Raw genomic sequence first — 14661 nt, forward strand, 5'->3', positions numbered from 1 at the left:
TTGCTTTGGTTTACCTTGCCTTTGATGGTTAGGTGTGACACCTGCCCTTCACATCCTGAAATCACAGCATCCCTATGATGCTAGAGAGCCCAATTCCAAGCAACACTTCATACTGTCACCCCAGCCCACAGAGAGCAACCATCATTGTGTATCTCAGACACCAGTACATCCCCTCACTAGTGCATTCTGTACAGCCTCAATGAATGGAGAGCCATCTGGACCAGAAAGGATCTGGGGGTGGGTCCCCCAATCTCATGTAATAAATCCATTCAAGATTCCCATCTCCTGGTGCCTTCTGGCTCATTCCCTAACACCGTGCTACAAAAAGGGCTGGCATCTCTACCTCATACACTGTAGGACATCATTGCATTCAAGATTAGAGACTTTATGTCAGCTGAGTATTGGACAAAGTCCCAGTTTCCTTGCCAGAAAACTGACTCTTGAGCCCAGAATGAGTGCACCATGTTAATAAATTCTTCTCAGTCCAGGCTTACATCCTTCCACCCTGGTCCAATGCCTTTAAAGTCCATTCTCATGCATGTTCCCCTAGTTCCTGACGGCACTCAAGGGCCATATCCTCTAATGCCTTTGGTTTGTAAGCAATTTCCTGCCATAGCTAGAATTTGAACTATACTGAGACCTGACCCTAGTTATTTGCTTGGGAACTAGTGAAGGAAGGAATTTGAGAGGAGGATTAACATTATCTTGTGAGGTACTGACTCAGGTAAGGGGTTTGTTGATTCCCTATGCAAGGGGATGTTGCCTTCCTCTGGCAAAGGGACTGCTGCCCATGTGGAACTTTCAGGAGAATTTAGGTGTTCCATATTTTCAGATTGGTACCCCCATTATTCCAGCTAGGAAGTGCCCAAATTTGCAATTAGATCTGGGGTTGATTTTCAGCACAGCCTGCAATAGATGAGAATTTCCTTAAATGTCATTAATGTCTTTTGACTTTCACAGTGGTTCTTCAGTTGACATTTAGCTGCCCCAAACTAATTACTTTCTTTTTATCAAATTCCAAGGGTGGTTAACCAGCCCGCTCGCCACTTCCTATAACCACCACTCCTGCCATGTCATTCAGGTGTTATGGCCAACTGATCACCCATTACTCATGATTCACCTTTATTCCTTCACAATCAACCACAGATGAGAATCTCCACCACTGTGATGACATTATATACCAAGGTTATCACTGCCCCACTTCTAGTACAAATGGACTTAATCTGGTATTTTCAGAAAGCAGAACTTGAAAAAAATTTTAAAGATAAGTGACTATTAAGGCATGTGATGTGGAGGGAAGCCTGGATTGAGGGTTGGGGAGAGCAAAACAGGGAAAGTGGAAGAGACAATACAAAGATGAATTGTCAGCCAGGCAGAGATGAGAAATATCTTGCTCAGAATGGCACTAAGGACCCACTTGGAATCCACCTTAGGAACATCCCACTGAGGAAAGAGGGAGATCCATTTACTCATCTGTGTCTGTCGCACTGGTACAATGATTGTTCCACGAGTGACTGCTCTTCGCACAGACTGCTTGTGTTCTGAGTGAGTTCCACAGCAGTGCTTGATGCAACACCAACAGGAAAGGCCAGGAGCCCTAGAGCAGAAAGCAGAGGCCTGATGAGAACAGCTAGAGGCTTAGAAGCTGCTTTAAAACCTGGACAGAACCAGTCACTGCTGCTGTGGCTGGAACACAAGACAGGAGGCCAAGGGAGAATCTGAAGAGGGTGTTTGCACTGGGAATCTGGATGACTCCGCAATTGCACTCTTAGGTGTAAAATCAACAGAAGTGCCTACATAAGAGCAGTAGTGTATGAGAGCCCCCAAATGGTCACAAATCAAAGTCCATCGTCAGTGGATGAAGTGCAGGAACATGATGTTGAACACAGCAAGGGAGATACGGGAGAATATATACTGGATCTAATTTAGTTCAAAAACAGGCAGATTTAATCTCAGATGTTCCAGGTCAGCATGATGGTTGCTTCTGGGAAATGGAGAATGTACTGGACACATGGTTGGTCGTGTCTCCAGACCCCCATTAGCACCAGTGTACCCATCCTCCTGCTTCTTCAAGGGTTGGTGGCTTGCAATTCTTAGTTGTCCCATTTCTTTGCCAAAGAGAAGTCATCTTGCCTGGGAGCTATGCACCCTCCCCCCCTCCCCCAAACCAGACCTCGGCTGATGACTAAGGACACAGGGGTACAAAAGCTGGTCCCTTTGCCTTGAGATGGGATTAGCTGTGATTCAAGTTTTGAATCATTAGATTGGAGCAATCTGGGACCATATTCTGTAGGTGTTTCCTCGCTCTCAAATGTTGTGTCCACTCTTCTCCTCAGAACACTTCTCTCCCAGTCTTCCTGTTTCAGGCTCTTATTCACGTGGACTGAGCTGACACAGACTTGAGCAGTGATCAAAGGGTCTTGATTGCTGTGTACCTGGTGATGTTCTATTTCTTGATCTGGGTGAGAGTTACATGGAATTGCTAACTTTGTGATAACTCACGGATAGGAACACTTAGGATTTGTGCATTTATCTGTATTTACCTTATATATACTTCAATATCAACATGTTTTTTAGAAAGAAAGAAACCTGGGCAAAGGAGAGGTTACACTTCTTTCCAAATTATTGAGCTGAGAACTGCCTGCCCCAGAATCATGAGTACCTCAAAATATTCCCAAGCCTCTTCTACGTACCAGAAAGTCCACCAATACCATGAACACCCATGAGCTCATCGTAAAACTTGCAGGGCTCAGATACTACTTGTGGGACTCCTAGTTACATGAACACCCTCCCAAATTAGGCATGATAAACCACATAAAGAATAACTAGATTATGCCGCTTGAACAAAATTTAGAATCTTAGGAGTTTAGAACAATCAAAGCTTTTTAAGCAAAATCTACTGAGGTTTGGGGTGATTGCTTTGAGTGGTGAGAATTCAGGCTTCTTCCATGTCGTGAATGCTCTGGCTGTGCTTTCGTGATCACCACAGCAAGAGGGTACCACTGGAGAAATGTGCACCTACAATTGTGTTTCCATCTGGAGGTGATATTTGATGTGGAAAATGTTGGGGTTCACAACCGATGGCCACGAACAAAATCTTGAGACATCTTTGGTGCAAAGGGTGGTTTTATTAAAGCATGGGGACAGGGCCCAGGGGCAGGAGGAGCTTCCCTGGGATTATGAGGAGAGACTGATTATATTGGGGGAGGGCGGTAAAGGCAAGGGGACGTTTCCAAAGGGACTTTCACATGCTAAAGACTCACAGAATACTGGAGGCTTAGATATTATCAAGCTACGGTTGTTTTTACTCTAGCCAAGCTTTATCATGAAGACAGTTGGGACTTCCTGGAGGAGTGTCTTACTCTGCCTGACCCAACTATTGGTCAATGGGCTGCAGGTTATAAGGAAATTTAATTTTATCTTCAATTCTTTTTGCCTTTGTTCTCCACATCATTATGGGTCCCTTCTGGGCACAATCTGCTGGCCAGGACTAGTTAGATGGCGCTGCCCGTCCCTCCTCCGTGGCTACAAGGAGTGGGACCTTAGGAAAGCAGAGCCTTCCCTCATGCTCAGAGGGTGAGGGACATGCCCTTAAACAACTCTACCAGGCTGTCAATGCTTTTGCCTAAAACCAATTTTGGAATCTTGACATGGGACACGGGAAATCGGTTTTAACCTCTTGCGTATGATGTAACTTCCATGAAAACGGGAGAATATTCCACCTTCCTGTGCACCCTCACTTCCCACATGAATAGTTTGCCTATTCCCACTTCAAACTTGAAAACTAGTCTCTGTAAGCATGGCTTTATCACCAGGAAGTAACAAAGTAATGACTTAAATGTACTAGAAAGTTTATAAAACAGTAGAGATACTCATGGCTTATTCCAAACATAAAACACTTTATTTTCTGTAACAAAAGTTGTTCTTTGCATATAAGGATGTTCTAGTGGCTGCTTAGATGTTAGGGGACTGCTTTTCCTCTGGCAAAGGCTCGTATCTCTGGTCTCTGTTCTTGAAGAGCTGCACTCCAAGATCAGGGTGAGAGTCTTCTACTTTGGGAAAGAGCCTCTCTGCAGAAATGGCCCATTTGAATCTATAACCCATGAACTCAGTTCTCAGTTGTGGAACTAAATTACAGCAGTACATAATACATTGCATTCTAAAGCATAAAAATGCATGTAGAATGAGGTATAAATAAGATTATACCTAACAGCTCTGTATTTCTTTTAAACAAATGGCTCTCCAGGAAGACACTTTCCTTAGGCTCCTGAAATATATTTTTCTGCTATAACAGTGGGTCAATAATTTCTGCAGTTGAACCAGCTATTAGCTTTCTTGAGAGACAGAACTCTCTTAGTTTTAGGATCAAATTCGTATTGCCTTGTTCCATGAAAGAAATAGAAAAATCCTAGAAAGAAAAGAAAAGAAAAGAGACTTACTATGTTATACAAATGGTTTCTAGGCTTGACTTGAATTCTTGAAAAACCCTGTCATTTGTGAGAATATTTTTGGCATCTGCCATCCCCCAAATAACAATACTGATGTTATTCTATCACAACAACATAGAGGAAATGTATTCATATATTCACTTACCATCTTTCTGGAAAACAGCATCAACCTTACTTGCAATTCCAGGAAAGTCATCTGCTATCATTTTGGGATAACCTGCATCCATGGATTGTTTATATTCATCATACCTGGTCAAAAAATAATTGGAGGCATCAGAATGCATCAAATGTGTAGACTTCGCAAAGTCATCAAAGGGAATTTGGCAGCAGGAATGTTTTAAGAACTTTTAACTGCAGAGATGTTGTGTGGTATGGGGGAGGGTGATATGGGATGCTGGATGGAAAAGATTTATAAGGTCCCTCTGAACGCCAACCACTAATTCTAATTCTCCGGGAAGTACCACACGACATCCCATTAAGGCAAACTGCAATCAAAGATACATTTCTACAGGCGGAAGGGCCCTGTGAAGATAAATGTCCTCCTTCTTAGGTGTCCTTTTTCAAATGTAGCCCCACGTGTTCCCTGGATTCCCAGTAGGGGTGTTGCACAATGATCTCTTAAGAATAGCCTTGGATACTTGCTACAGCCATTCACAGAAATGGCAGCTAGTCAAGGCAGTATGAGACTCCCGTGGGCAAGGTTCAATCTAGAATGTTCCCTCTATGTAGAAAGAGCTGGTGCACTACCACTTTCTGTCCTCGGTCTTTACCTCCAGTACTTGTTACCGACAAAGAAGTACGTTTTCCCAGTTTCTTCCTCAGACACAGCAGCATCGATGCTCGTCACAGTTCTGGGGAAGCCGAAGGATTTGTGGATGTTCCTGGGGTATCCATACAGCATATCCTGCCCCCGGACAGCCCAGTACTTATCGCCTGCCAATCAAAAAACAGAGATGAAAATACTTATCCAGGGCGCCAGAAGACGGTAGGCTGATTTCCAGCTAAGTTCTTAGCCACACATGCCAGAGCATTGTCTCACCTGTATGTTAGAACCATCCGGGGAGGTTTTTCAAGATGCCTAAGCTAATTTTGTAACCAAGGTCTATTAAATCAGTATGTTTTTTAAATATCTGCATCTGCTGCAAGCTTGGAAATGGCCCAAGCGTTCATCGCGCCACCTCCGTGACACCAGGCTCACTTCTGCGGTTTCCCCTCGACTCTGAAAGTTCCTGCCAATGGCTTCCCAAAGGCCAGAGTGTTGTAATGACTCACAGTCTATAATGACTTGCAGCCTTTGTCAGCAAAAACCATTGCATCTGGCTAGAATACAGTTCCAAACACTCATTTATGCTGTGTCCAGATCTATGTATTTAGACTTAAAAAGCCCCATGTCACATAACACTGGTCTTCCCCTTGAAGCCAGGATTATTCTCATTGCACAGATATGCTCATTTACCCCTTACGAAAAAGCAGCTTGAAACTTTGTGCATCTGACATCCTACTTAAGGGGAGCCTGGGGGGCTCAGTTGGTTGAACATCGGACTCTGGATTTTGGCGCAAGTCATGATCCCAGTGTTGTGAGATTGAGCCCTGCATTGGGTCTGTGCTGAGCCTGGAGCCTGCTTAAGAATCTCTCTTCCTCTGCCCTTCTCCCCTTCTCCCCTTCTCACATACACACACCCTCTCTAAAAATTAAATAACTAAATTAAATTAATTGATTTCCTATTTAATTTCATGATCTGAAAGCCGGTTTCCAAGTTTTCTGTCCACCTAAACTGCATTCGATCCTTTGCCTTGAGTGTATGACTGGATCAAGTACTTTAATGTTTGCATATATTGTTTGCAGAAATAGTGATGTTGGCCATAGTGTCTTCAAAGCCAGGAGCCCATCATTGGATTACGTTTCATTCTGATAGAATCAAAGAAGCTTGTCACATTCAATTCATGATGATTCAGGACTTCTCATCCCTTAATGTACATGGCAGCTGAAGGACGTGGACAGACCTTGAGGATGTCAGGCTAAGCGAGAGTCTGTGGTCTTAACAGACGCCCCAGGGATGTCCACGATACCTCCCCCTCCCTTCATGTGTCTGTGCTATCCTCTAACTTTGGCCTCAGTCTCTCCTTTTCATTCCTGAGCACCTCCAGGGGAGATTTGTAAAGAGCCCCACACAGAAAACATTTTCAAAATTCCAGGTTCATAAACCAGCAGAACACGGGTATCTGTAGTCACATGCTCTTTATGGAAAACAACTCAGAGCTGCACTGTATCGTTCTTAGTTACGGTGATGAGCTCCCACCGGTGTGAGAAGCGAGATCGTCAGATTTCCCGAAGTGCATGGAGAGAAAGTAGCTACAACTGTCTTCTATCTCAGCCCCAAAGCAGATGAAACATTAATCCACGGAATGGAACCATCGCAGAAACATTACCTTTGAAAAACCGGATTTCGTCTCTCTCTGCAGCTTCATAAGCTGCCTCAAGTCCATTTGGCACGTTTGGCCAGAAAATAGAAATGAAATTCTGCTCAACGTCCGGGGAGTAGTGGCTTATGCGCATGTAGAACCTGATGATTAAAAAGTAAAGAGATTTGAGCTAATGGGGAGCAAGTGTGGGCTGACATCTAAGGGAGTTTACTGCTGGCCAAGCGGGTCCTGGTGAATGTTGAACGTCCGTCGTCCGGGCTGGGGCCCGGGCGGCGGTGGGGAAGCCTGGCCCGTGGTGTCCACTCCCTTGCATGGTGACAGCACCACGGCAGAGTCCTGGGGCTTCCCAGGAGCGCACTGGTAAGTCCAGAGCACTGCTGCCGTCCACGCACGTCTGGCACAAACAACCTCAGGAGCCTGGACAGTCGACTGCAGCACAGTGACTACACAACCATCCGTGTCACTTATCTTTAGTGGCTTTGGTATTGATATGATTTAAGTTACTCAAATAATGGCTGTGGTTGACAACCAGCTTGCACCAATTCCTTCTGACGGCTGGCGTCGGAGCCGCAGGGAGCCTGTGGCAGAACATAGCCACATCCGTGCCCCTGCCAGCCCAGGCCCTTTCCCCCGTCACGCCTTTCCTCACAAGACCCTACGAGAGTGTGCTGCTCGCACCTCACAGAGGAGAGACAGGGGTCAGGGAGGGGAAGGGAGGTGTCTAAGGCAAAGGTCAAGTTTAAACTCAGAGCTGGCCGCCGGTGCCGTTGTCCTCTTAGGCTGGTGGCTCACACAGTCGGTCCTACAGTCCACAGGGACTGGGTGATGGAGGAGCATAGACTGTAACGCGGCCGCAGAAGAAGGTTCCGGACTGCAGGCCACGGGGAACTATGGGCCCGGCAGTCAGGAGCCCAAGTGGTGGTCCGGCCCCACCTCTGCCTGGCGGTGAGGCCCTGGGCAAACCCACTACCATCTCCAGCCTCCCACAGCTTCCTGCTTTGGTGCCACTTAAATGACAAAGGACACAGGTATATGAGTTCCTGCAAATCCTAGACTTACTCCTGTTCCTTGAAGAAATCCCTCAAACACTTGCTTTGCTAGGGGTGTCCTGCTCTATTCAGAGCTTTCCTTTAAAGCCAGCTGCTTCCTTAGCTTTCAGCCACACCCTATACGGCTTGCATGCAGCCTTATCTATAGGGGAGAAGAGGGTGGAAAGCATTTGGGACCAACACCCTGCATTCTGGGGTGGATGTGACCACAGAGCAGTCAAACGGCACGGACACGACTCTAGCAAGAGCGGCTGAGAAGTGAGCCCATCAAAGCACCCCTACTTTCTGGGCCAAAGCCCTGGTCCTTCCCCAGGGCTGTTCTTTCTGTGGACTGCATCATTCAAAAAAGGACTATGTTATAAATTTACACGGTCCTTTAGGAATCAGGATGACACAGAGAGCGGGCCTATTCCTTGGGAGGGAGCCCTGGATGTTTTGAGGCCACACACCGCACTGGGGGGTCCAGGACCCTCCTGTGAGGAGAGAAGCATGTCGTGACCCCACATATGTGCTCGAGGGAGGGCTCTCGTGAACTCTTGGGGATTTTCCCCACAACGGCTCCTGTCCTTCCCTAGGTCTCTGGGGATCGCAGGCTTTGAGGGGCATCTTTACTAGGATAGAGGGGTGACATTTAAGGGTGGCTACAAAACCCCCATCAGCATAACGGTGCTGTGGAAACCACTGGCTTCTCCTACCGAAGTGCTAACGTGAATCTCATCACGAGAGTGGACATTAACAAAGACAGCTCGTCAGTACGAGCCAGAAGCTCAGTTGCTTCTCTGTCACCACTCGTTGCACCAAAAGGATCTCATTCCTTCTCTCTGCCTTACTTTACTGATCTGCAAAATGGGACTATATTTCCTGAATTTTCTACTTCAATGTTTTTTTTTTTTTTTTTTTTTTTTTTTTTTTTTTTATGAGCACCAAACAACAGAACACATGTGGGGGGAAAAGTTGTCATAAGTTCATCACATTGTGCAAATGTGTGTAATTGCTTGCACTTAATCAAAATTATAATTATGCATGTAAGCATAAGACAAATAACATGTGGGGCAGAGTATAACGCATGGGTTCCCCTAGTCATGAGCGTTGTTGTGGTTATAGACACAAAACACAAAGAGGAACTGATGTCCTACCTGTCTTTAAAGAACATCACTTCTCCCCGAATCGTGGTGATTGCATCAAAGGTTAGCTTGCTGTCACACGGTTGTGGGGTTTGGGGGCCTGTTGGAGGGATGGGATTCTGGGAGGGTCCTAAAGGACAAAGAGATCTGCAGTTAGTTCTGCTGGAAAGCTGCATGAACCACAAAGCCAGCTTCTTAAAGGTCCCCACTGACGGCTGCTCTAACGGCCCCTCGTCCCCAGTGTTGTTCTGCACACTCACCATATATGGCCTGGATGCCATCGATGTCGTCCTGAGACAGATGGACGTCACCACTGTAGATGTAGTTGGGGTACATCAGAGCCCCAATATCAGTCGAGTGAGAGAGTCCGAGGGAATGACCCAACTCATGAGCGGCCACACGATACAAGTTGAAATCTAAAAGTTCCAATAGACCCTGTTTGTAATTCTTTGAAGGGTGTTCGTAGTGGAAAAATACATACTTCTAGTAATGCACCTTTTTAGTTAAGCCAACCAGTATTACAATGAACTGAGGAGGGGTGGGGGGATCAAGAGAGGCAGGATTAGCTGGCTCACCCCTGAAGTCGTTGGTCCACCTTTCGTCTTCATCGAAATGGACATCTCCGCCAAGATTTGGGCCTGGTTGAAAAGCATGAGCGAGGTTCCCTCCAGGTCCATCGAAGGGAGAATTGTCATGGTGATCTGCCAGAAACAGAATTCAACAGGTGTCCCTCTTGGTTCTAACTCCGGCTAACCCAGGAGGGTCAGCTTTGCTGAGAGGACAACAGATTCCCACCCAGTGTGGCATAGTCCCTCCTTCAGCCTGTAAAAGCAACACTCCTCTTGAGCAAGGTCCTCCAGCAGCTGAAGGGATCTAGGGTCAAGGCAAAGGGAAGGTGAGAAGAGTTTCCTGGTACAAGAAGGGCTTACCTCCCCACACAAAGGATAGCATTATGTCCGCTTGACCCTCAGAGACCTTGGTGAAGGTCAGGGGTGAGACATCACTCCAGAGTTGAAAGGCTTTCTCAATGGCACGGTCCACCTCTGCTCTTGACAGATCTGGTGTGTAATTTTCAATCCTTCACGTGAAATAAAACAGAGACATGTCAGACCTCCTCTGTCATGGCTCTGATGGGGAATAGAGTCCTCGCTCTGGTGCCCGTTCTGGTTACCTGTAGGTCAGGTCTGTGTGCTCCCATCGAGGGTTCCCCTCAGTGAGGACATAGGGAGCCACGTCGGGCACCCCACACCTGGCCTGCTGCATCACGTGCAGGGTCTCAGCATCTGGCCGCCCAGTCACCTTCAGCCCAAAGAATTTCTGCATTTGCTTCAGCTTCTCAACCACTGGGCTATGGTTTCTCTGCTTTACCATTTTCTTCCCGTCGTCCTTCAGATTATAGTAGTTTTCCAGGTATTTCTGATGAAAGATAAAAGTACTGAAACCACCGGATGAGAACTCTTTCTCATCTCTGAAGATTGACAACACGAAGTTTTCGCAGAAGTGGAGAGCCACTTCTAAAGATTGTGTTTGGATTTCAGGGTCCTTATTATTGGTGGAAACTAATCTCAGAGTAGGAATCTCCCGACCTCTCATTAGCATGAAGTCAGAATTACAATTGGCTCCTTTAGTTCTTGCTTCCCTCCAACTGGAAAAGGGAAAAGAATCTGTTCTGGGGAGAGGACCCTTCCCACCACAAGTTTCTTTTTGTAAGAAACCCACCCTTTATTTATTAATAAATAAAGCTCATTTCTTAAGTCCCTTTATGCTACTACTGCTTCTCTATAAAGCCATGGGAAAATGCAGATAAAGGCTCTTGCGTTTCTGGCATGTGAAATTCAGCACTTACCTGGACCATCTCCACATCTTTCTCTTGTGTGTCTGAGGTCACTGCTGGGAAACCGTGGGACCCCACGCCCCAGAGCAGCAGCAGCAGCAGCAGAGGAAGGCTGGCCATGCTGACCTTGGCTTTTCTTCTCTGGTGAAGGCCTCTGATGCTCTCCACCTGCCTGCTGTTGAAGTACCTCAACTAGGAAAAGCTCCCTCTTTATATAGTCTGTGTTTCCAGAAAGCTGGAGGCTGGCTGGCTCACATTGCATAACATCCTCTTTGATTAGTGATGAATACCTCCGGCAATTATCAGAAATGGTGACGCCACACAGATTATTTGGATCCACTCGGTGTCGCAACCTTATGATTAATATCAAACAGTCCGTGTGTGTGAAGGAGACACATTGGTTTTCTCCAGCTCCTGTCTGTCCTTTTTGAACAGGGCCTTGTCAGAAATCGTAGAGTAAGTATTCCATGATCGTGTGAAAAGGTAGGCTTTGCTACCTTTTGCCTTTGCCAAACTGTCTAGTATACTATTTCCATAGCCCAAGGTCTCCGTCTTTACGTGGGCCCAGGATTTGAGAACCTTGGCTCAGAAGCCCTCGTCCACAGGTCTGGTGAGATAACTCCCACCCTGTGCAGACACTGCCCATTGGCATCATGGGAGAAATATGACCCTTCTCTGAAATCTGTCACAATGTACCAGGGGAGGCAGGGGCTAGCCAAAGACCAAGTCTTATTGTCTTATTTTGAGTCTGCTGGGGCAGAGAGAGAGAGAGAAGTGGGGTTCACCTGATGGGTCGGGGGCTTGGGTCTCAAGCTCATCACCTGCTAGACTCGAACTCACAAACTGTGAGATCATGCCCTCAGCCGAAGTCCGATACTTAACGGACTGAGCCACCTGTGGCCCCTCTGCTGTCTTATTTTTAATCATCCTCATTCCCCTCGATGCGAGCACATGCTCGTTAGGGCTGGGCTGCAATTATTCTCTCATGTATGCATTCGTTCACGTATCTTTGCATTCATTCATCCACATGATCGTATTCAGCATCTTCTGGGCACCAGTTCCCACGGGAGGGAGTTAATTAGTAAACAGACATCGTATGAGATATCTTAAGGTGGCTTTAACAGAAGTCCATACAACGCTGCTCAGATTAGATTTACCAGGAAGTGCCAGATGCACGAGACTATAGAGCTGGTCCAACCCTAAATTTCCTACCGTTCACTAACCCTCCTATCTCTGTCATAGTTTTTGCCAAATCTTAGTGCCACCTGGCGTATTACTTTTGTATTTTTCCTTAAGTTATAGTTTGCCTCATTATAGGCTATCGTGTCTGTAAAAATCATCGCTTAATGGTTATTAGTTTTGTATGCATATTGAAATAAATACATGGCTATGTCATGAAAATGTTCATTTGTGTGTCCATGTGGGAATATGTGTCTTGGGGGCTATCCTTCTGGCCCTTGGTGAGAAAAGCTGATCTAAGTCTGTGGATTCCTCTGCTCACACCCCAGCCTCCTTCCTCCAAAGCGTTTAACGAGATACGAAGCTGAGAAACACCTGTGTCCTCTTTTCCCCTCCAGCACCTGACGGTGCCCCTGCCTTTCCCACCCTGGCAGGACAGCTTTCTCTGGACTTTTCTCACCGTACCAACTTCTGTTTTCCTCACCACACTAAGAACAACACCTTGTGTATAAATATCGCTTCAATATCTTTTGGACTGATGTGAAAGGGCTCATTTTCTCCCTAACTACCTAGCCACAACTTCCTCATAAGTGGACTAGTGTGTGAGTTCAAGACCGTGAGAGGAATTAGAAGAAGTTCTCACCAAGGTCAAAGCCTCTCCTTCTCATGGGCATCAGATGAAGGGTGGGGCTGAGACCAAAGAACACCAACGATTGAACTGACTTCAGTACAGGCAAGGAAAATACTGGAAGAAGCTTTTATATCAGAGTTGTGTTCGCAAAGTCAAGGGATGGCACATCCCCCCTGACTCCTAGGGAATCTGGTCAGTGTGAAGAGGATGCCCCCCACCCTCCGGGCCAGTGAGAAGCAAGGGTCACGAGGTTAACTCAAGAACATGTGACCTTCTGGGATTGGGCAAGGCATTACAAAGATATCACCCAGGACGAGTCTCATGAAATAGTCAATGTGGTGCGAGCTTACGTACCCAATGGTCTACAGGTTTTCCCACTTTTGTAAATGACAGTATCCTTTAAACAAAATCCCTTTTGGGAAATCACCTTATAAACCAGATGACAGCAGCAATGCTCTGAGGGACACAGAGCCTCACCTGCCTCACTCCCACCTGGTCCCCTGTCTCCTCTCCACTAGCAAAGCCCCCGACGTCTGTGCCACAGGGAGGATCCAGTGGAACGAAGTTCAAAAACCACAGGTCTAGCCCAGCACTCTGGTCTTCCCCACAAGACCCTGGGCAGCAGGGAGGTTGCCCACAGGCCCGCTGTCATGACTCTGAAGGGACAGGGGTGGGGGGAGGACCTGGTCGGAGGAAGCACGTAGAGCTGGGACTCAACCTTCTGCTCCTGGTATGGGTGCAGAGCTCCCGATGTAAAAGCCGTGTTTTTCCCTCCAACTTCATGAATGCTGACAGGGATCGGACACTGGTCACTTAAAATAGCTTTTTGTTACATCTCTTCCCAAAATAACAACGAGTTTTAAATTAAGTTTCAGTTCAACAGACAGCTTCAAAGACTCATGGTGTCCTGAATCTTGAAATTTCCAGTTAGGTATTCACAGCAGAACACACGAGCTCCTTGGCTAGTGCTGGCGTGTGAGCGATTTGAAAGTGGAGAGGAAAACATACAAATTGGGACCAGAAAGCTGGGGATTAAATCCTACCCAAAGCCTAGCAATGCCAAAACTTTGTATAGTTTCCAAGAAGCTCAAGACATGTTAGAATTCTATTGCTTTTATGTCTGAATGGTTTTTTTTTTCCTCTGGGAGCTTTTTTTCCCCCCATAATCCCCTTTCGGATGTAGTTTTGTGGAAATGATTCCTCCGTCGTGTATCCCCCAGGGGGGAACAGCGGACTTAGGAGGGCTTTTGAGAGTGTGACCACGTCAGCTGACTCCCAACTATTTCCAAATAGGCAAATTATTTCCAAGGTTTTCTTGGTCACTTCATGCTGCTCTGTGCAAGGACTCAAGCATGTTTGTGTTTTTGCATATGAAGTTCAGTCTTGGAATATCCATCTTGCTTCGTATTTTTTATGCTTGGAAATTCAGCCTCTTTCATTTTATAATTCAATTTGAGTCTCATTTTTTTTTCTAGTTTTTTTTCGTCCTACAAGTCTTGAAGTGGCCTTTTAGCCAGAGGCTTAATGTTTTAATAATTTTTGTTTTGGGAGTGACATGAGGGAAAGCTTTGCCCCGATCCGTATCTTCTCCCTCCCCATGGCCATATGGTGGCTTCACGGACAATCACTTTGTGTGTGCCAGACATCTGACAGACACTTTGCCCCTGTTGGTTCCTTCAGACGTCATGGTTTCCTTCCGGGTAGAAATGATGGACGCATCAACCTGGAGGCACTTACTGTCACGAGTCTGTGCAACTCCAGTCCACCAACCTCCACAGTGCTCTGTCGCCGGATAGGTCACACACGCTCTGGGTATGGAGACTTGGCCTCCCTAATGGAGAAATGCTGTGAGACACCAGGCCGGTTCCGTGACTTGTGTCATGTCTACGATAACGTCTCCATGACACCACCCAATCCCTCAGGCCTGAGAGAATCTTAATTGATCCCCGCAGACCTCTTCATATGCTTGATG

At 46.4% G+C, this 14661-nt stretch overlaps 1 protein-coding gene across 1 annotated transcript; it reads right to left on the reverse strand.

Annotated features, from left to right (window-relative positions):
* Positions 1 to 4298: 4298 nt before the first annotated feature.
* LOC102970572 (interstitial collagenase) lies at positions 4299 to 10999 on the reverse strand. The gene is made up of 10 exons (XM_007075965.3): positions 10892 to 10999; positions 10217 to 10461; positions 9975 to 10123; positions 9621 to 9746; positions 9306 to 9461; positions 9058 to 9175; positions 6879 to 7012; positions 5219 to 5381; positions 4594 to 4697; positions 4299 to 4408 (listed from the first exon to the last, which is right to left on the reverse strand). Exons 1-10 carry the CDS (start codon positions 10997 to 10999, stop codon positions 4299 to 4301), a joined length of 1413 nt encoding a protein of 470 aa, XP_007076027.1.
* Positions 11000 to 14661: the final 3662 nt, after the last annotated feature.

This window comes from Panthera tigris, chromosome D1 (assembly GCF_018350195.1).
Source record: "Panthera tigris isolate Pti1 chromosome D1, P.tigris_Pti1_mat1.1, whole genome shotgun sequence".
NCBI lineage: Eukaryota > Metazoa > Chordata > Mammalia > Carnivora > Felidae > Panthera > Panthera tigris.

Coding starts and splice junctions, on each gene's coding strand:
- LOC102970572 (XM_007075965.3), bottom strand. CDS start 10,999: ATGGCCAGCCTTCCTCTGCTGCTGCTGCTGCTGCTCTGGGGCGTGGGG. Junction 10,462..10,891: donor AAGATGTGGAGATGGTCCAG/GTAAGTGCTGAA, acceptor ATCTTTCATCAG/AAATACCTGGAAAACTACTA. Junction 4,409..4,593: donor TGCTGTTTTCCAGAAAGATG/GTAAGTGAATAT, acceptor TTTTCTTTCTAG/GATTTTTCTATTTCTTTCAT.